The sequence below is a fragment of the Parus major genome, chromosome 6 (genome assembly GCF_001522545.3).
Source record: "Parus major isolate Abel chromosome 6, Parus_major1.1, whole genome shotgun sequence".
Taxonomy (NCBI): Eukaryota; Metazoa; Chordata; class Aves; order Passeriformes; family Paridae; genus Parus; species Parus major.
In genome coordinates, this window is record NC_031775.1 from 30,032,636 (window position 1) to 30,054,258 (window position 21,623).

Consider the following 21,623-nt stretch of genomic DNA (forward strand, 5'->3'; position numbering starts at 1 on the left):
TTTAACCTTATGTGGCAGTGTGTGGTTTTCCTTGCATTACATATTCCTTCCCCTCAACAGAATCAGTCATTGAAAAGCGATTTTTAATGAACCCTGCAGTTGCAGTCCAGCTTGGATGGTGTATGAGTGAGGACAGCTTGCATCCACTGTGATGGAGAGCAGCCTTTAGATAAAAGCTACTTTTACAATGTTCCTGCATCCCTGTGTTTTCTAGCAGAGGGAAGAACAGATAATTGCTCAAGGTTTGGGCACAGAGACAGTGAGAGTGCAGGATCCAGGTCAGCTGACAACTGCCTGCCAGAAGAATATCCATGTACCCTTCTGCCAGGAGCAGCAGAGTTAAAAAGCATGAGTCTGCTGTTCAAAGGAACCAGCAAAAACAAAATGTAAATGAAGTGCAGCTCGATGGATGTGACTTGTGACTGAAGCATTTAGCAGTTCTCATTGAGGAGAAAAATAATTTCTGCAAGTAAGACAGACTTCAAACATTTGATCTTGATGAGTGAAAATAAGCAATTCAGGGCATGTGGACAAAATCTTACAGTGCTGTAGAAAATGCAATTCCTCAGAAGTTTTAAGACTTAATGATATTTGCAGTGCACACCCTGGCCTAGGTTAGGCCTTTTATTTTACATGTGCAAATCAAAGGGTTTCTTACAAGAGGCAAATTGAAACTTCTTTTCTTCCTCTGCTGTAATTTTGAAGAACTGCAGAGTTTTTACAACTATTTGAAGGCCTTTCTAAATCCCTGAAGTGATTGGAAAATATGTGAGATGGCCTTTGAAGTATCTGACATAATAGATGAATGTCACTTCTTGTCCCTTCCGCCTGCCCTGGTCAAGGTACATGAGACTCCAACATCTGTTAAGGAAAAAGTATTCTTTCCGGATTTCCTGGATGCAGACCCACAAGAATCCTTTTTCCTCTAGTGAAATACATAAACCTCTGAAACAATTACTATTTATATTGTTTCTAGCAGTCTTTCTGTTTTTAGTTAACAGATGTGTGTATAATAAACAAGTAGTTTAGATCCTGTTTCAAGCCTACATTGTGCATTGTCTATAAAAATATGTAGGATTTTCTTTTTGTTTGTGGATTTACTTGCTTTTTATGCATAAACACTGACTGTGGCATGAAAATTAAACTAGTTTCACTTTGTAACATACGTGATTTGTTTCAGAATCTTCCCTCTGGATCTCCACCTGTTGGGGTCATTAAACTTACCTATATTTCAAAGGTAAGATAATTAATATGTGAGACACTCATTAACTTCTTGGTGGTAACTACCAAGAGCCTCAACTTCAGACAAATTTAAATGCTACTTAATCCTTTTGCTTCTGTGATACTCCTGAATTAGAAAAGTGTTAAAACACTTCAGTAGGTTGAGATTAAAATAAGAACAGATTAATTACTGTGTTGTCTCAGTTTGCTTTGTGATTTCAAACAGCAGCTCTTTGTGCTCATAAAATTGACATTTCAGGTCTTTGAGTATTTGAATTCCCATTAGTCTTGGAGAAAAGACAGGCCATTTATGAGGGGGAAGATGTCTTTGGGATGTGATACCTTGCAAGTAATAATGACTTTTAATAGACAGGACAGAAAAATTTCTGAAAAATAGCTAGTTCCTTATGCTGTATATACAGTTAGTTCTAAATATGCCTGAAGGGGAACTGGGAACTAAAAAAGTTTCTGTGGTTAAATTTGTAGCAGATACTGCATTAATAAATAAATGGAAAAAAATACTTGACCTTTTCTTGTCTTTCTGCTCATTTCTCATTCTTGCCTTGCATTTTTTGTTGTCAATACTGTATCTTCCCACCTTCCTTGTTTGTCTTTCATGTTTGTTTTTAATTCTCTTTCTCATTGTGCCTAACCACCTTGCTGTGCTGCTAATCTTTGAAAATGCCCAGTTGAAAGAATAAAATTTGTGATATCTGATGTGTATTTTTTGACATTTGTAATCTTAATTTCCCTTCTAGGTTAGCGATGCAACTAAGCTGAGGCCAAAGGCAGAGTTCTGTTTTGGTAAGTTTGGCATCTGCTGTGTGCATCAAGTGCTTTCTTCAGAAATTTATTTCTGCACAAAGATAATGTTCTGCAGTTCTGGTACCAGCTACAGCTGGTAGCGTTTAAAAAGTAGCTTATATTCACTTTCTGCTTTAGTATGATGGAGATGTTGGCTTCCTCATAAGGTGTTCTTGTGTTTTTTCACATTACAGCTTAATGAGGAGTAGATGAGAGCTTTTTTTTCAGATGTCTGAAATTTTTGAGGCATTAATAAACAATGAAAGTTGTTTTCAGAAAGATGGCCTGCCTATCAGCTGGGAAGACAAGAGCTTAACTATTGAAATCTTTTACTGATAAAAGAGTTGATTTAATTGATCTAGAAATACTGTCAGCTAATGCCTTTAAGCCAAATTTCAGCTTCTGTTGCTGCACAAAAAAAAACTTCTTCAGATGCCTTCTAGGTTTAAATTTGTTTAAAATTTACTGAAGCTTAAGGTAATCCTAAAGCTCCTCCTGGTTTTAGGCAAGTAGCTAGTGTGTCAGTTCAGTGCCATCTACAGATTCCTCTGCACATCTGTGGAGGGCTTTGTCCTCAGCACTTGTAAAGTTTCTCCTGTCTGTGGGCCAGCTCTAAAACACCTTAATGATCCAAGATGCTGGCTTCAATATCTCTAATTTATTAAAGTTTATCATACTTTGTGGAGGAAAAAAAGAAATTCACTGTCTTTATATTCAGATGGCTTTAATCACTGTTCACCTTAAAATCTATTTCAAGAGTAAGCTGTGATTTTTTATTTTTTTTTCGCTGTTACACTGAAATCTGTTTGTCCTTTTTGGATAAAAGATGCCAGATGTTGTGATGTGGGGATATAACTCTTTAAAATATGTTCCTCTGCCAAGTAATTAAAGTAAAATACAATTTGTGATATAGCTGTCTTAAAGTTGTTTGGTCCTGTGCATCGTACACTTAGTAATTAATTCGGGTTTTTCCAGCAATTAAAAAAATTTTAAAAAAAGTAAATCAGTGACCATAGTCATGTTCATAATGTCACAAAGGATTAGAGATTCTGGGCAGAGGATTAAAAGGAGAAATTTTAGAAGTCCCCAGGTATAAAACTTGTTGCTTTGGGAAATTGAGAAAGAGGAAATGGAAAATATTTTGATAAAATTCAAGACTTCATTTTTTTTCAGAAAAGTAATTTTTCAAAGTTTGTATGATGTCATTTAAGTGGAGAGTTTAAATTACTATTATGTTAGAATAAAGGAATTAAGTGGATTTATATGTCTTAAGATGACTTTCTAAAATGAAACACAGCAGAGCACTTAAATACCTCAAATGGAATTTTCTTCTGAAATCAAATCTTTTCATAACGATTTTAGGTTTGCTCTTAAATGTCACTGTTATTAACTTTTCATAATGGTTTTTAACAGTTATGAATGCAGGGATGAGAAAATATTTTCTACAAGCCAATGATCAGCAGGACCTAGTTGAATGGGTAAATGTTCTGAACAAAGCTACCAAAATCACAGTAAGTGGTTGAGTTGATATTTAGCAGTGCTTTCAAATGGTGACTGTCTCAAGGTGCTTAAATGTAACCTTTGCCTCCAGTTTCTATCACCACAAACAAGTCTTGGCTTGACTTTCCAGTACTTGGAGAAACTGTACAGAGCTCCCCCTAAATTTGAGTTTAGCTTACTTCTTGAAAATGGGACAAAAAATAGTCTTTTTAATTACAGCACAGGATTTTTTTCTAATAATTTAAAATTAACTGTGCATAGTTAATGTTATTTGAAATATCCAGACAACACTAGCAAGTAATGAAAAGATACACATACTTCTACCTGCTGTCAAAAGTTGGTATTTCTTGAAGTATCACTAAAATACTGATCAAGCTCCAAAGGCTCTCTCCTGATTTTGAGTAACATTCATGCAAAGAAACACTGATGGTTCTTCTGGTAAATGTTAAATGACTTTTCTGGGTTGTACCAGGCCAAGTTATCTCATGATAGAAACCCCCATGTGTTATCTCAGTCTTTTCAGGAGGCAGAAGTTACAGTTTTGTTTTCTCCAGTTTTGGGGAAGTGATGGCAGCGAACACTTGTGAGAGCACACCCTGACAAAGGGGGTTCTGAGCATGGGTGCACACATTTGTGTTTGTTGTCAGTGACTTTCTCATTTTTGGGTTATCTAAGGATGTTTACATGAGTTCTTTGCATTGTTTTAATGTAAACCACTCTTTAGAGTTATAAAAATGCTACTGCTAATAATAAATTTTAAAAAAACAGAAGTACAAAGCCTTCTCACTTGGGTTTTTCACAAGGAGGATGCATCACAATCAGGCCTTAGCTGTTTCCAGTTGAAGAAATTAAGTGAATAAATAATTAATTGCATCAATTTAGAGTGAATGCTGTTTATCACCTGTTTATCTTACATTTTAAATGGCTGGTGAAATCATTAGTATTTTGTCTTTGAAGGAACAAGCCTTTGAACCATTCATCTGTTCACAGCTCAAGTACAGTATTAAGTACGGCCAATTATAGAATCAAATAATTAAAATCACTCAATTATTAATTTTAATATGAGCATTACTTGCTGCAGCTTGTAATCCTCCAAGATTCATTGCATGTTTTAGTCCTCTTGAGTGCTGATAATGCCAGAATAACTGAACCTCTGCAGCCTAGCACACTGTGTACCCGTTTTTGAGAGCTGCTTGAAAATGCCTTCAGGTGAGGAGGTGGTTGTGGGCTTGCTCTGCAGCATTTTCAGCAGGAATTTGTGACAGCTGAAGCATTTGCCAAGAGCTCCAGCTTTTGAAAGGCTGAGGCTCATGAGTGTCTTATTCTTCAGTGCTGGACTTGGCTGGGGATGGAGTCACTGGCAGAGGGGTGGCCAGCAGGACACTGTCCTAGGCTGACATCTGCTCTCAGCACTGTCTGTACCTCTCTGCAGGCAGCATTTCATGAAATAAGCACTCCTGGGTACAGGAAATTGAATCACAAATATAGAGTGGCTTTGGTTTCTTGTCTAGATCAGTTCAATTCCAAGTTTTGAATGTGTCACAGTCTTGGATGGACAATCTGTGTGTCCTTTCTGAAGGAGTTTGGATGTCTTCTGTAAATACCCAGGAGGTTGCTGGGTGGGGTATTTGGGTGTGAGACTTGATCTCTTCTTGTTGAAGTCACTTCAGATTTGCTGTATTAATATTAGAGGTGAAGGGGATTAGAAATGAAAAAGGTCTTGTAGTCAGTACATTTCTTAGATTAAAAAAGTTTACTCAGAAAACTGAGTAAACATTTTAGATCAAAACACTTACAGGGAAATCAAATTCCTGTCCAGTTTTGATGCTTTAGTTTCACATTTGAGAGAAATATCAAATAGTTACTGATAGTTAGGTAGACATGATCATTTTGGACAGAATTTAGCATTATGTGTATGATTAATGGGGGCAGTAACACAATCTTCATGCCAAGTACATGTGGGGACAAGTGTCACACTGGTCAGACACCTGCTGTGACCACGGTCCCAGTGTTTATGGCCTTGCTGTGCTGGCTCTGCAGGCACTGGGACATCTCCACTTTCTCACTAATACTGAAAGCAGCTGAAAAATAAAGAACCAGTTCTATAAATTAGCAGTGCTTCTTTAAGATTAAGTGGAGAACTTTATGGCAATGCTTGCAACTGATTTCATCCACTGAAATGTCATTGGCACCACTTTTCTCTTGAGCATTAAAGCACAGTCATTACAACAAACTTTTCTGTAAGCCATTTTTAGCCTTTTACAATTAGTGACCATTTTTAAATCCTGCTGAAAATGCCTGAAAATTCTTGAGTAATGCTTAAGGGTTTTTTTCATGAAGCTGATGTCAGTTCTCACATCCCAACTGCAGGTACCAAAGCAGTCTGATCCTCTCTGCCAAATGGATAATGCAAATCGTCAAGCTGAAAGCCCAGGTGGAAAGAAGCAAGTCTCTTACAGGACAGAAATTGTTGGTGGTGTTCCCATCATTACACCCACCCAGGTAATAATAATAATAACAATAATAACAACAACAGCAACTCCAAACCAGTTATTTGACACACAAAGCTGTACTTCCATATGCACCTTTTATTTATACTGAGTGGGGGTTCTGAGGATTTTATTCCCTTCATACAAGATTTTAAAGAATTGCTTGAGTATCAATTTTTTTTTGCTCACATGTACCTGTTAGTATAACAATAATAATAATATTTTTGTGTGAAATTAATTGTTGGTGTTAACAGTGATGAAGTTCTGCCCCTTTTACAGAAAAAAGGGGAAAAAATTTGTAAGGAAAAGTGGAGAAAAAAAGTTTGTGAGTCTGGACAAGCTTATGTGGAAGTAGAATCTGTGTAGTGCTAAAGATAGAACTGAATCTGTTACTGAAAGTTTCCTGAGCTGAAAATAGTTACAGATTATATGAATATCATGTAAATGACATGTATGCTCCCAAAATACATTTAAAAAGTTGATGAATTCTGATGTCTTGTAGTCCTAGAAATAACTTTTTGTTTGCTGTGGCCACCTTTAGTGTTTTGCCCATGTTTCAAGTTTGCACTAAATACATGTGTGTTTTTAAATCTGTACCATTCTTTTACTGTTTGTCAATATCATTTGAAAGTATTCAGCACTTTCTTAGTTTATTTTCTAAGAGCAGCTTACAGGGAATCTGCCCCTGGGGAGCCTTAGTTGTCTCTGGAAATCAGTTAAAATATTTTCTTCTTCCACATTGGAAATGGGATTTGTGAGCATGGGACAATGAAGTTATTTCCTATTGTAACTACCATAGTTATTCCTTGACCTTTAGGGAAAAAAAAAACAACCCTGAGAGTATTCTGAACTTTCCTGCTTTATTTTTTTCCAGAAAGAAGAGGTCAGTGAGGGCAGTGAAGGGGCTGACAGGAATTATTTGAAGCGGTCACAAACTCACCTTCCTTATTTTGCTGCTAAGCATCCCCCAGATAATGCCATTATCAAAGCTGGTTACTGTGTCAAACAAGGAGCAGTGGTAAGTATTATTAAAAACAAAAGACAATTGACAGTGGTTTTATTACTACTGACAGTAATAAGGATTAACTAAAGGTAAAATTTCTTCTCCAGTAGCACTTAATTTTTATCTGTGTTCTTCTTTTCGTGACTTTCTTTGGTGTTGTGTTATTGAAGATATTTTAAAAGTGTGTGCACAGACTTCCATGTGATGGTTAGTGCATGCAGCTGGGAATTCTGTTCCACATTCTGTAGAGATCCTTGTTTTGCTTATTAAAAACATCTAAACTGGGACAAAAGTTCAGTGCCTGCTTTTTAAATCAATAAAATGTTTAGAAAAAGCTGATTTTTCAGTTCAGAGGAAGAATTTTACAGCTTATCAGACTGATTAACACAAGCAGAGCTATTCATGTGATGCTTGCTAGAAGAAGGAACAGAGAGTTCAGATTAAGCAAGATACACATCTTTGAGTTCTCAGACTCTTTTTATCTTGGATTATGAAGCTTCTTTCTGTGACATCCCTTTTTTAGTTAAAAATAAACTAGAAACCTCTGATGTATTGTCTTGGAATTTTTCCTACAGAATAGTTCTGCTGCTGAGTTTCTACAGTTTGAATAGATCTTAGAAAATAGTAGCTTAATTAATTTTTAATTTTTTCAGTTTTCAAAAAAATGTATTAGTTGTGCACATTTATGCACATGCATAATTATCTTGGTGTCACTAAAGATGCAACATTTTAAATACAATAATTATAATAAACTTAATATTAATGCTACTAATACAATATTATAATAAATTTAATTATAATAAACTGCAATGAAGAAATTCAAAATTAATAGTTATGAATAAATAGGAATTACACAATATCATATACTGTAAATAAAAATTAGAATGGTAAGTATAATTCAATATATTCATAATACATGACGTGTAAGTATATTTTATATATAAAATATATAAATATTTATTTATTTTCCCTTAACAGATGAAGAACTGGAAGAGAAGATACTTTCAATTAGATGAAAACACAATAGGATATTTCAAGTCTGAACTGGTAAGTTTCCAATTCTGTGTTATTTTCCAGTGACAGTTGCAAGAAAATCTGAAGGAATATGCTTGTGTTTGAGAAATGTGCTCTGCTGCAACTCTTGAGTCTGTACTGTAACAATTTTTCATGATTGGGAAGAACAAAAAACTTAATGGGGCAACTGTTCAGCTGTTCAATGTGTTCAGGAAGCTGCCTCTAGGGCACTGAAAAACAGTTATAAAATCTACAGTCACCCTGATTTTTGTATTAGTACTTGGTCATTTTACACTCTCATGTAATTAATTGTGTTCTTGACATAGCTGATCACTGTGGAAGTGACAAAGCTATAATCTTACAATTCTTCATTTAAGGTTAGAATTATGTTTTATCATCCACCCTGGATGTGATGGGATCTTCTCCCACACATTTGTTTCACCAGGGCAGCCAAGATGGACAAAAAACTCTTGATTTCCTGTTCAACAGCAACATTTGCAGAGTCTCTTTTAGTTTCATGACCTTTCTCTTTCCCTTGTCACTCTTAAGTTTTTGGCTGATTTTGGCCAGATGTTAAGTGCCTTCAGGCTTCATTTAAAAATTAAATGGCTGGTTCTGAAGACAGTTAAGTGTGGAATTCATTTTTTGGGAAAAGAGACTAAATGTAAGAAAATCTGAACCTGAGGGATGAAACCTGAGTTGTAGAGTATTGTAAATCAAGGAGAATTGAGTTTACAGGCCAAACATAAGATGTAAAATGTCAAGAACCCAAATTTCAGGCTGTTTCTGAAGTTAACTTTGATTTAATTTCTAATGAGGGCGTCTGCAACAGTAGCAGGGGTTTGATCTTTCATCATTGTCTTTGTTAAGCTGTCAGCAGAACAATTCTGACTCATTGCCTGTAAGAAATCCTCTATTTTTATTTAAAAAACAAATCTGAGCTCAGATTGCTCACAAACAAGTCTAACCCAGTGAAGAATTGTACTGTGGGAGAGTATAATAGAAGGATGGTAGAAATACTTGCACTTTTAGTGTTTCATCATGTTCCTTGATTCTGTGTCAGTCCACAGGAGCATAGTGGAATACAGGCAATAGGAGACTCAGAAAATGATCATTTTTGAGCTGGGGTTTTCCCTTCAACAGGTGTCTGTACTGCAGAGATGATCTTGCAGTTTGCACTTGATGTTTTACTTTGAAAATGCATTTTAATTCATTGATGATTGAATCTAAGAACAGCAGAGAAGACGTAAGAGGAGCACAATAACTGAAAATATTGTGTTTTAAACCTTCTACATTTCATCTGCTGTTGAGCAAAATGATCTATGAAAACTGCTCCTGGAGGATGGTTACATTTGGGTGATATTTGCTGCTTGCTCAGCATTAATCTCCTAAGTATCTGTCAGAGAAATGCTAGGGGAAGTCATTCCAGAGGTGAAAGCTTTTGTTTTATCTGGAAGTTGTAGCTGACTGAAGCAATCCATTGTAACTTGGCTTAAAGAAAACACAGTAGGAGGTAAAATAAGTTGTTTTTTGTTTGTGGTTTTCTGCAACAGCAACTGGAAAATAAAAGTATGTGTGACATTATGTTGTCATGGGAAAAATGAAAGTGTTTCTGTTTGAATGTTCTTGCTTTATTCCTGTGATGTGAAACTTTAACACTTATTTTCATTATGGTAACAGAATTTCTGAATGCTTTGAGGGTACTTGCTCTTTCACAGGTGTTAAGGACTGTTTCTTTGTAGTACTTTTAATTGTATTAAGTATAGGATACAGTTAATCTTACTTAAAGCCATGTCATGCAGTCCAATTAACAAAGCATCTTCTGTGGTAGCATTTCATAGCAAATTAATGTAATCAAAATTTTAATGAAATGAGCTTCTTGAGGCCAGGGTCAGTTGTGTGATTGGGTTAAGGGAAGAGGACAGGGTGGCTGTCTTCATTGTAGTATGGAATTAATGTTTTGGGAGGTTCTACTTGTTGATTTGTCCTCCTCTTCATTGCAAGTGCCATGGTTGATTTAATACTTATCAAAGCAAATGAAATTTTGGTTGGCACCACTTTTTTTCATAAGTGATTGCCTTGAAAGGCTCATTTTTGTAAGACTGCTGCTGTCCTGGCCTCTGGCTTTCTGTTCTAGTTGTTAGGTACACTGTACTAAAACATGCTTCTTTTTTCAGGAGAAGGAACCTCTCAGGGTTATACCACTTAAGGAGGTCCATAAAGTTCAGGAATGCAAACAGAGGTGAGGAGGGGAGCACTGATATCATTACATGGATGGAATTCCCTGCTTGGTCATAGCCAGGCTGCTCCTTGGAGAGCCATTCAATAACTTCACTTGATGTGTGCATGTGTGGGGTGTTCTTTCTTTATGGGACAGCACATTGCTTTGTGCATTAAATGGGTTTTGAGGGGTCTGGATTATTATGTGCCACTGGTAAACTAAAGAGTCTTAGGGCTATAATTAGTAAAAATCCAATAGTAGAGTGATAAAGGAATGCAAAAGTCAGACAGCAAATGCTCTGATTCTCTGCCAGTTCTACAGTCTTGATAAAATACAGTAGGAAGGTTGTACTTGCTTTTGAAGTATTTTTATATTTCATTTGCAGTGATATAATGATGAGAGACAATCTCTTTGAAATTGTAACAACTTCTCGAACCTTTTATGTGCAGGTAATTTCTTTTTTTAAACTTTGGGCAAACCCAAGAGACTGCCAGAGTTAAATACACTTTAAAAGTGAAATAGCAGCACTTTTTGACCATGCCATGATTTTTCAGGGGGGATGTGATCCTCAGGATATTCTATTTACTTCTTTATATAGCTTTATATATTTAACAGTAAATTCAGAGTAAGACCTTAAGAAATGTCTGGGTTAAGAAATAAAGCCCCCCTGGGTTTCAGCAGGACACTGGCCAGCAGGGTTAGGTTGTGCTGCTGCAGGTGGTGGGACAGTGGGCAGCTGAGGGTTGCTGCTGACCGTGGTGTTGTTGTTGGCTGCAGGCAGACAGCCCCGAGGACATGCACAGCTGGATAAAGGCCATTTCTGGGGCCATCGTAGCGCAGCGGGGACCTGGCAGATCAGCAGCTTCCGTACGTCACCCCCAGGAGCTGCCATTAGCTCCTGTTCTCTTGTGCCATTCAGTCCTGGTTTTTTCCTTTTGCCTTTCCTCTCTCCTGTCCTGTAGTAATGTGGCCTCTTTGCATGAACTTTCAATCAGACTGGTATCAAATACTCTGTGTTTTTAATGGAGCTTTTTTTTAAGTCCTACCTGTGACTGACTTTCTGTGCCTTGTTTGCTTGAACACGTAGATAATGCAGTGCTAACCTAGAGCAATTCAGTATGATCTCTCACTATGACTAGTTTGGGAGTTAAATTAAAACTTCTAATTCCTGTGAGGTGTTTCTGCTAATTTCTATGTTTTGCAATCAAATGACAATATCCTAATTTCTTTGTAACAGCTCTCACTGCTAAATTGTCATTCTCTGTTGCTGATAGCTTATTGTATATGCAGATACAGATGAAAATTTAAGAGATCTGTGCTCACATGAATTAGTTCTTGCTGTTGGAAGTGCAGTGAGAACAGCATCTTGCAGTCCTGTGACACTGTGACAAGTGTTAATATTTCTGAAGCCACGTGGATGCCAGCATTTCAAACCTACTAGCATTTAAACTGTATTAGTTATTTAGCACAGAGGTGATTAACTTGTGCAAAGTAGTGGGAGTTACTCTGGTGTCACAGTGTCTCCAAGTATGTCCAGATGTAGCACCAGGAATACTTCACAGTTCAGGTATTGCGTGCTGTGTTTTTCATTTTCTGTCTCTGGGATGCTTTGTAATAAACTGAATGTATCATTACCCCCATAATCTGAAATCTAATAATTCAAACTTGGCTTTTGACTACAAATTTGCATTGATACCATGTTCCTGGTAACTCAGCTTAATCTATCAACCAATTTTTTGTAGCTGCTTCATGCTTTTATTTAAGACTTCCCGTTATAAATTTTCTCTTTGTGGGGGCAATGAAAACACGCAGGTAACTTTTCTTTCTGTACGCTTTTTTTCCTTTTTATTTTTTTTTGTGTGGGGCTAACTGAGCAATGTAGCTATGACTGTCTGCATCACTTCTTGTTCCCTCTGTTGTCCTCTCTCCCAAGTCCAGGTGACTCTAATCTTAGCTTTGCACTGTGTTCCAGATGCGGCAGGCCAGAAGGCTGTCGAATCCTTGTATACAGAGGTATACATCAAGAACTGGTGAATGCAGCACGTATGTGGGCTCTCATGGAAACTCGCCTTCTTAACAAGAGGGCTAGGACTAGACACTAATTTGCACTACAAAACAAACTAAAAAATAATGCTACCTGTTGTCATTACCATTACTGAAAACTAACTCATCAATAATACCATTCACTCACAGGTTTGCACTGTTTTTTCTTGCTTTTAAAATGATTGGAAATGAAAAACGCCAAAACCACTGCTTATCCGTCAAAGCACAGTAAATATTTAAACATAAGTGATGTGATGTCACTTTAATAGGAAAGTGCTACAGCTAATTTGCATGAGAGTTCATATTTCCATTTTACTTTACATTTCTTTTGAAACTGCGCAAAAGCAAGATTAAATTGAAGCTGCCCACAAACTAATACAGATGAGTGCACACAGAACATGCACGTTTTTTAACTCTAGGATTTGGAATCAGGCTATATAGTAGCCTGATTTGCATGGCTTACGAGGTCTCTGCATGAAATGATTAGTTCAAACATAGAAGCACTATAAAATTATGTATAATCAATATACTGTTCAAAGCAGGGCACCTTAGGAGTAGTGCAGCAGCACAGTCTCTTAACTGAAATCACAGTGTGGGTAGTAAAATCTGAATAACCTTCAGGGCAGCTTAGCAAAAATTCAGAGATCTTGTCGTAATATCCCTTTTGTCCTATTTGGTGAAGTAAAGTTATTAATAATAAAAAGAATAGTAGGTAAATCAGTGAATTGTAAGTTCAAAGCAAACTTTTTTCTTTAAGTGGAGTATCAAATCAGGTATAAAATAAGGCAGTGTAAATGATGTGAAATACTTTAGTGAAATTGAACACTAAACTCAAGTCCAAAAAAAAGTTGCACAGGTTCATCTGACAACATTAAACTCATTTGTAAAAAGAAATCTGGTAGTACTTGACAAAATCTATTTGGATTAAATTTATTAATTCATGTGTCATAAGAATGTCATGACTAAAAGAAACTTGAAAATCTACTGTGGAAAAAAATATGAATTGAGGATGTATATTTGCATCTTGGACACACATCTGTGATGGGTTTGGGGTTTTTTTGGCTAACAAAAGTGCTTGAGAAATGCCTTGATTTGTGTGTGCACATGGGTTGGCAGATTCCTTTAGTTCCTGGACTAACACTGGTGATGGCAGAACTGGCAGCAGCTGCAGCTCCTGATGCACACACAGTTCACTGCAACATCACACAGCATTTGGATCAGAGCATTTCAAACCCAGCACTGCTCAGGGATTTCAGACATCCTGACAGAACTGATGGATGCAGTGCAGAACCCAGGGAACTTCTTGTTCCTGTTCAGGAGGTCAGGCTATTCCAGGACATCCAAATGGCATTCCATGGCTGTGCTTCAGACAGCTAAATCATTCCTGGGTAGTCTGGGGATTTGTTTCTCTCAGTAAGTAAATGTAAAGGTCAGCAGAATAATGAGAATAAACACAAAACAATAACTTGAATGGAAGGAGTAGCTTCAGTATCAGTTTCTTTTCTAGGTCATTAACTTTGGAAATTTTTATATACCCTTGATAGCTTAAAATTTTTGTTTGGTCCTTGGGAGAAACTGGGAAGATTTGGTATCCCATGAAGAGGAAACAGTAAAATTACTGTTGTGCATTACTTCAGGATTCAGGATACAAGTGCTTGATTTATATGAATAGGTCTGAATACATTTTCCTTTTGGAAAGATGTGATTTTCAATGGCCTTTCCAATGTCCATCTTCAAGAGGTTATTAAATATCTTAGTAAAATGAAGAGCCTCGATTTGCTGGACTATATTATAAAGTCTGCAGAGCTGCTGTGCCTGTTTTAAGAATTGAGTTTCATTCAGTGTAGCAGCTGATGTTGCTGTCACATCCTGCTGTGAGCTCACACTCAGTAAAGCAGTGCCTCGAGAAAGCACCTGCCTCCTGCTGCCGTGGCTGATGCTTCGCTTTGTGTATTTTCTGTCTCGATTTTTTTTATTTATTTTTTTGTGAGTGTGACATCTGAAACTGCATCTTTCCAACGTGACATCAGCACCTGGATCTGACACATTCCTTTCTTTTTCCAGGAGCATCCCGAGTCTTGTTCCGAACCCGGCCATGCTGTCCGTCCTGCCGGCGCAGCCGCAGGCAGCTCACATTCCACAGCCCCTCACAGCAGCCCTCTGGTCCCAGCCCCTCACCCCAAACCCCCTGCTCTGGAGAAGCGAGGATTTCACGAGTCTTTTACCAAGGCCAGGCCAAGGAGCTACAAGATCCAGGCTGTCACTGCAAGAGAATCAACTTCCAAAGTGACTGAACGGGGCCCCTGGGAACCCCGGAGCAAAAATGGCACTCAGGAACAGGATCCTGGCCTTGTGGATCTGGATGATGCAAGCCTTCCAGTTAGTGACGTGTAGGGATGGAAGCGTTTGGAGAATGATCCATTTGTTCGGTCCTTTAATTTCCTTGCTCGGACTTTGAACCAAAGAAAATTCCAGGAAATGAGAACAAAAAAAAACAAAAAACAAAAGAAAACCGGAGCACTGCTGTTATATATATGTGTGTGTGTGTGTTCCTGTGCACACATGGGTATATATAATGTGTTTGCGTGTTGCCTTTCAGCTGAGGGTCAGAGATGGACCTGAGGCGTTTTCTCAAAGCCTGATAGTAAATCACTTACTAGGGAGGGGCCAAACTGCACAGTTTAGGAAAGAAAAAACAACCCAAAATGCATTATATATATATTTATATATATATATATATATAAAAAAACAACTTCTGCAAATAAGCAAGGTACCAGCAACTTCTAATTCCTAATCTGGCAGATTTACTAAATTCGCAACTAATGCTCTATTTTGGAGAACTTGTTGCCAACAAATGTGATTATTTAATTTCATCTTAAACTACAGTAAGATTTTAGGCATAGATGAGAATTTTTTCTCTCCGTGACTTTCAGATACCAGGAAATGCACAAAATGTTTCTTCTGTTCTTTAGGATCAACAGTGTCAACTGATTTGTTACTAGAACAAGAATTCTGAACTCCCTTGGAATTCTAGTTATGGTGCTGTAAAATTTCCACTAAAATAATATTTTGAATAGTCAGCCTATTTTTGATGCACTCCTTAAGGTGGGTTATAACTTTTTGCACATTTGGATTTCCACGGACTGCATGTAGTGGTGTTTTGGAGGGGGGAGAAGAGAATTTGGACTTTGGAATTTGGACACTTTAGGTCTTTTTAACTAAGTAGGGTTTGTGTTGTGTTACATTAGGCTTTGCAGCAATTATGTTTTCTTAAATGTTTAAATGTATTGTTTGGTTACTGTTTTGAGAATGATTTCCTTCCCAGTGCTTTGTGAACAGTTCTTGTTTCTGTATTGATCAGTGGAAGAGCTCCTTTAGTTGTGTTGTTATTGGTACTGAACTGTTCCTAGTCCTGCAATCGTGGCCTATAACTTTTGGTGCACTAAGAATCTGAAGTGCCTGTGTTTTCTCTCACATTGTTGAAACACTTTTGGGTTAGTGATGTACACAAACCATTCTTACTGGGTTTGAGTGTTGGCTTGGAGTTGCTCTGGATAGCATAGTTTGAAACAGCTCTTTAAAACAAGGTCTATGCCAGGGGTACCAGTGTTCTGGTGTTGCACCCACTGCTGTGCAATATGTGTTCTTAAAAAGTGACTATTTGTTGTTTGTGTACATTGTGTTATGGGGCATCAGTGATGCCAGCGAGGAGAACCTTTACATTTCAAGTATTGGATTAGATAATGTGTACTTTTCATCATTTTTGGAAAAAAAAAAATGTTTGCTTTAATCCCAACCCCACAAATATCTCGTGCTGCTGCTTACTGTGATCCCAATTGTCCAGCTTTGTGAGACTTGCTCTGTCTACTGGAACCTAAGATACATATCAGACAAGTCCATCTTCTCTCCAACTTCCAGTCTGACTTCCTGCTCGAGAGATACAGATGGCTTTACCACAGCAATTTGTTGATCCCAGGACAGAATAATTGGTGTCCAATATAAGAATGGAATTTAATAAATTTCAAAACCTTAAATTATATCAGCACCTTCTTTTGGTTTTGGTTTATTTTTTTTCTTTTATCCATAAGCTAACTAACCACTGTCTTAAGGCAGTGGTGTCTGTAAATTACTGGTTTTGTTTGCCTTTAGATATATGTGAAAACTAGCACAGAATTGGAAATTACTGTAAATGTCTGTACTAGTATTGTAGGTTTTAATTTCTATAAAAATAAACCATTAGCTCTTTAAAAGCTTATTTTTTTCACAAGTACATTCTGTGTGGAAGATACTTTGCATTGTTATATTTTTACTGTAGTCTAACATCTGAAATCACTTGCTCTGGTACAGCTTTCACACTGCATGGTCATTTTATTATATTTTGGTATTGGCAATTTTACACATTGGGTGGAGGTAAAGCAGCTCCATTATGGGACTTACAAAAAGAGGGCAAAAGAGAAAAATGAAAAATGAAATGAACTACTGTTGTAGTTCAGTAGCATAGGGAAATATTTGTGGTTGGTCACTGTCAGGGTCTCCTATTTATCAGTACTTTTATAAATCTATGAAAATTGTTAAATTATTTTAGAAACAGTGCTGTAAATATGTCACATTTAAATTGTCAATAAATCAGTTTGGGTAACTTAAAATGATGTCTGCTTGAGTTTCTTTGCACCATGACAAGTATGTGATCAGAGCAATATCTTCTTTTACAGCACATAAGAGATCAGATTCTCCATTATCCAATATTCAGCCATAACATCTCTAATTCTTCAATCAGGTTGTGTAGCCTAAGAATGAAATTGAACAGACTGAGCTGATTTTCTTGTGCTATTCTCAGTTTCTTCTGTGGAAGTTTTATGTGTTATGCAAGGGATAGTGATTAAAAAATTATCCTAGGGGAAGAAAATGTAACAGAAAATAATTTCTCTGTCTTTATACTGGTGGATCAGAAGGGTTCTCTCTCAGAGATGCTTTCCTGAAATACAGACTGGACACAATTACCCAGATTCCACTGCCACCACCTGGCTGTGCACTCTGCCCCTTCACTGAGGAGGAAATCAGATTATTCTGTATGGCTACAGATTTAAACCCACCGTGTTAAAATAAAATATTTACAGAAAATGGAGCTGCTGACTGCAGTGCACATTCCTGGAGGCAGTTCTGAGGGGTGATGCTCCAGGATACAGTTTAATAAAGTGGAATATTCCTTAACCTCGTGGAATATCAGGATGTCAGCACCACCTAGGGGTCACACTCCAGCTTTAAAAATCGGTCAAGTCTAGTCCTAATGTGCTTTTAAAGTGTTATTTCACACTTAAAAACTGATCTGGAGACTCCAGTTTTTGACTCACTGGACTGTTCCAGGTTGGTTGGTGGTTTTTTTTGTTGGCTTTTTTGTTTGTTCTGTTTTCATTTTTGCTCTATTTTTAGGCTAATTTTTTTCAGGTTTTATAGTAAGTATTAAAATGGATGGAGAAATCAGAGTGCACCTAATATATACACCCTGAAGATGTGGAACAGTAATATTACTGTCGTTTTAGTAATTCCATTTTGAACAGAGGTGAGACAGAGGGAAGGAATGAAAGGAGGGGAAATACTGGATAGGGAATTTTGATCTAAAAGTTGAATTTAAAGCAGTGAAGCCCCCTGTGCTCTGTGTAGTTTTACCTTTCAACAGTTTCATTTAATGTCTTAACAGTCATTAGAGCTTTGTAGAACAGCCTACAAGTTATTTGATGCTCCAAGCAGTGAGCTGCTAAAGCCCTTCTGAAATAAAATAGTGCAATACTGAAGGTAACTGTGGAAGAACTGGAACCTGAGGAAGATGAACTGGTACTCATTTGTGAAGGCACCACTAAAAGTGTAGTAGCTGTTGAGCGCTGCCCTTCCAAGTAAAATAAAATATTTACAAAAAATGGACTCTGTTATTGGGACTGTAATTGTATTTTGGACTCTGTAATTAGGAATTTGCATTTCAAACGAGAGCAGTTTTCCCTATCGGAGCGCAGGGCGAGCGCATCTTTCGAGAATTGGAACCTCTCTGTCGCCTTCTCCATGGGGCCAGCCGAGTCAGCTCTGCTCTCAGCAGAGGGCTGCCAGATCTCAGAGCAGTTTGCTGTAAATGACAAAGTTTCAGCTTGTTTTACAGTCTGCCGTGTCCTACGTGCTCTCCTGCTGGTGGCTTTGCCCTCCGACAGGAAGGAAATGCCACCTGACCACAAAGACACGCTCGGTGCGCATTAGCGATTGTTTCTTGGGGCAGGTCAGCCTTTCTTGGCTTCGTGTCAGCCTTTACAAAAGACACCCCGATGGCTCATTTAGTTGGTAAATTATGCCAGCAGTTAATGCCTGTCGAGCACCAGGGTTAGATTGTATCAGGAAAAGAACGTGGAGTTTTAAATTCCCTGATTTGAAGCCATTCTCTTTCAAAGCAGTGGCATTTTTTTTGTTTGTTTGTTTTTTTCTGTAGGTCGCAATGAATCTAGTTTTTAAAAAGGTTTGGTTTTTGTTTAAGTCTTTGTAAGTTTTCTCTTGTTATGTTAAAGTGGAGAAGCCCTGGGTTTGGGGGAGGAGGGAGTAGGGATGTTACGCTTTTCCCCCAGAAAATCTCACAGGAAACCACTAAGGCATGAAGCAAAATGATGATGATAATAATGAACAGACAGAATAAAGCCAGAACAGCTTTCTGCGAACTCCAAGATGCTGAAGTTTGCTCAGACTATCAGCATTCCAGCCTTCCCATCCTCTTTTCTGGCCGGGACCATTCTAGACTCAGACTTTACCCTATTTTCACTTGCCAAGTGTGCCCTTTTTTCATCTTTTTCATCCTTTCCATGTCCCCTTTCCGTGTGTGCCCAGGTGCTCCGAGGGTGGCAGGGCAGGCTGGCATCCCCGGACCCCTTCCATTCCTCTGGGGCAATTTCTAGCGAGTGATCTCTAGGTGGAGCCTCCCATCACCCGGTTCCCTTCGAAAAGCAGGATTTGAGATATTTTACCACTGGCACTCTGGAGTGTGTTTTCCAGCCACGTTTTTGGCCTTTCTGGTGGTTAATGTCTGCTGGCTCCGGGCAGGTGGAGGAGAAGAAATAATTGCTGGGCATGCGGTGCCTCTCCGGTCTAAGGCACTTCTACACAGATCAGACAGACAATTAACTAATCAGATAGACAATTAACTAATCAGACAATTAACTAACCTATTTCTCAGCTAATTTATTGACCTCCCCAAAGAGTTATTCTGGAAAGCAAAACGTTTATATTCAGATTTCGTGTCCCTACATGATAACTATAAAATTAATATAATAAAATACTATATTTTTAATACTCAATAGGAGATTAACATTGCTACCAAAAAGAGTGTGAAGCTGATAGTGCTGACTGACTCGTTAATAAAACAATTGTACACCTTTGTTCTCTAGACACAACCATCCGTGGTGAGAGGATGACAGAACCTGGAGCTTTCCCACTGCCTGGAATTTTTTCCTGCCTGAGGAGATGAGGCTCCTGAGTGTCCTGAGCACAGCAATGTGAGAGAGGAGAGCAGAGAGTCTTTCTGGGCTGGGGAGGATGAAACTCCACAATAATCCATTTATCTTTGAATTTTATTTTTTTTTTTGTGCTTCCAAATAGGAGTTTGAGATCTTTCCTGAATCTGTTTTTTGTTTTGTTTTGTGTTTTGTTAGTTTGTTTTTTTTTTCCTTTTGGGGTATTTTTAATGGGTTTGGGGGTTTTTTGTCTGCTGGGGGTTGTTGTTTGTTTGTTTGTTTCTTGCTAAAAGCTCATCACCTTTCCTTAAAGACGTATCTTTATTTAAAAAGGGGGAAAACCCAAACCAACCAAAAAAAAAATAAAATCCCAGGCACATAAAACCCCAAAGCCTATTAAAAGTAATTGATAAGCAATGGATAATTAATTACTTGGAAACATTTTGCCATGATATCTACCTATATACATATATAGGGGGTATGTGTATATGCATACATTTAAAAGATTTTTACTTTAAAAATAAATAAAACTTTAAATATTTTCAAGCTTTTTCTTAGGCTTATTAACACAAATTATTTTAATATTAAGACAATATTCTGTGAACTGTTCAATTTTACTGCTTGGGTCACTTCTGAAATCAGGTGATTCTCCTGAAATCTCTTTCCTTGCAGAGCGTAGAAGTTATTGGAAAACTGCAGCTGTAAAGAGTTCACACTGGAACTTTAACTGGGAATATTGGAATATAAGTGGTTTCCAAGCAATAGGTACTAACCAACAGTTTAATAAGTTTTGAACACAGTTTGATAAGTTTTTACAGTGTTCCCTGGAACAATTTGAATTCTGGTGCTTGGAAGCTGCTTCTACCTGCTCAAGTGGCTCCTTGTTAAACTTTACCTAGGAGAAAATATTTTGAATTATTTTGTATTAATGTAGTTGCTGACAAGTTCAACTCCTTGGTCGCAGCTCATCTAACAGTTAACAGCATTTCCTCTTGCTTAATGGCTTGTAAAGTTCATTAGCTGCTTGGTTATCGGCGCCTGATAAAGGTACACTTAAATAATTATAGATTGGGAGTCAGTTCAAAAGTTTAATCGGCTTGTAATTAAAAAAAAGAAATAAAATTGGCTTTGCTTGGTTTCCAGCTCTGTTAAACCGTTCCCTCAGCTCTGGCAGGGATGCCCTGTCCCTCGGAGGGCGCCCTTGGTTATAATTAAAACTCCTTTCCGAGTATGTGCCCAAAGAGCAGATGGCAGAGAGACCTCTGTCCATGGGTTCTGGCCGGTGCCCAGCTGCCGGATAAATGGGATCAGCCTGCCTGTGCGATGGTGGAAAATGACCTTTTTTTTTTCATTTTTTTTCCCTATTATTATTTCGGTTGATTAACCTTTTGCTAATTGCTGGTATCCACCTCGCCCTGCGGATCTGAGCATCTCTGGGCCGGGCAGATGGCTCGGGAGCATCCATCCTTCCTTCCTTCCATCCCTCGGGTACCGGCCAGCTCCTGCCGAGCCGGGAATGTCACGGGAATACCGGGCATTCCTGCTGCGGATATTTACATACATTTACATTAAATGGATGTATCGCTTCACTCCTTCCAGCACGGGACCTGCGCCGCGTTCCCCCATCCCCTTATCACAGCTGGAAACCTTATCGGCGCTTACTTTGGGTTGCTTTCCCGTAATTCCAGAGGTGGGGAAGCGTTGACATCCCCCTTCCCTTGCTGGCAGGAGCGCGTTATCAGCCTTTCCCCGATCCTTATCGCCTGTCGCGATTTCCGTGCTTTCACCGCCGGGTTTCCCCGCAGAGCCGGAGTCGCTGTCCCTGGGTTGGGATGTCGCTGTCCCGG

At 38.1% G+C, this 21,623-nt stretch overlaps 1 protein-coding gene across 10 annotated transcripts in view; it reads left to right on the forward strand.

Moving 5' to 3' along the window:
• Positions 1-16,941, forward strand: part of PLEKHA1 (pleckstrin homology domain containing A1) — a 30,716-nt gene extending 13,775 nt beyond the window's left edge. For 2 of the 10 annotated variants that reach the window (XM_015633305.1, XM_015633306.3), the window contains exons 3-12: positions 1,181-1,237; positions 1,980-2,025; positions 3,439-3,536; positions 5,896-6,027; positions 6,889-7,032; positions 7,996-8,064; positions 10,209-10,273; positions 10,638-10,701; positions 11,030-11,119; positions 14,360-16,941. In XM_015633305.1, coding sequence (XP_015488791.1) covers positions 1,181-1,237; positions 1,980-2,025; positions 3,439-3,536; positions 5,896-6,027; positions 6,889-7,032; positions 7,996-8,064; positions 10,209-10,273; positions 10,638-10,701; positions 11,030-11,119; positions 14,360-14,689 — 1,095 coding nt within the window. In that variant the 3' untranslated portion in view covers positions 14,690-16,941. Of the gene's footprint in view, positions 1-214; positions 470-1,180; positions 1,238-1,979; positions 2,026-3,438; positions 3,537-5,895; positions 6,028-6,888; positions 7,033-7,995; positions 8,065-10,208; positions 10,274-10,637; positions 10,702-11,029; positions 11,120-12,190; positions 12,446-14,359 lie in introns of all 10 variants that reach the window. The other 8 variants (XR_001522546.3, XM_033515514.1, XM_015633308.1 and 5 more) reach the window with 8 other exon arrangements.
• Positions 16,942-21,623: the final 4,682 nt, after the last annotated feature.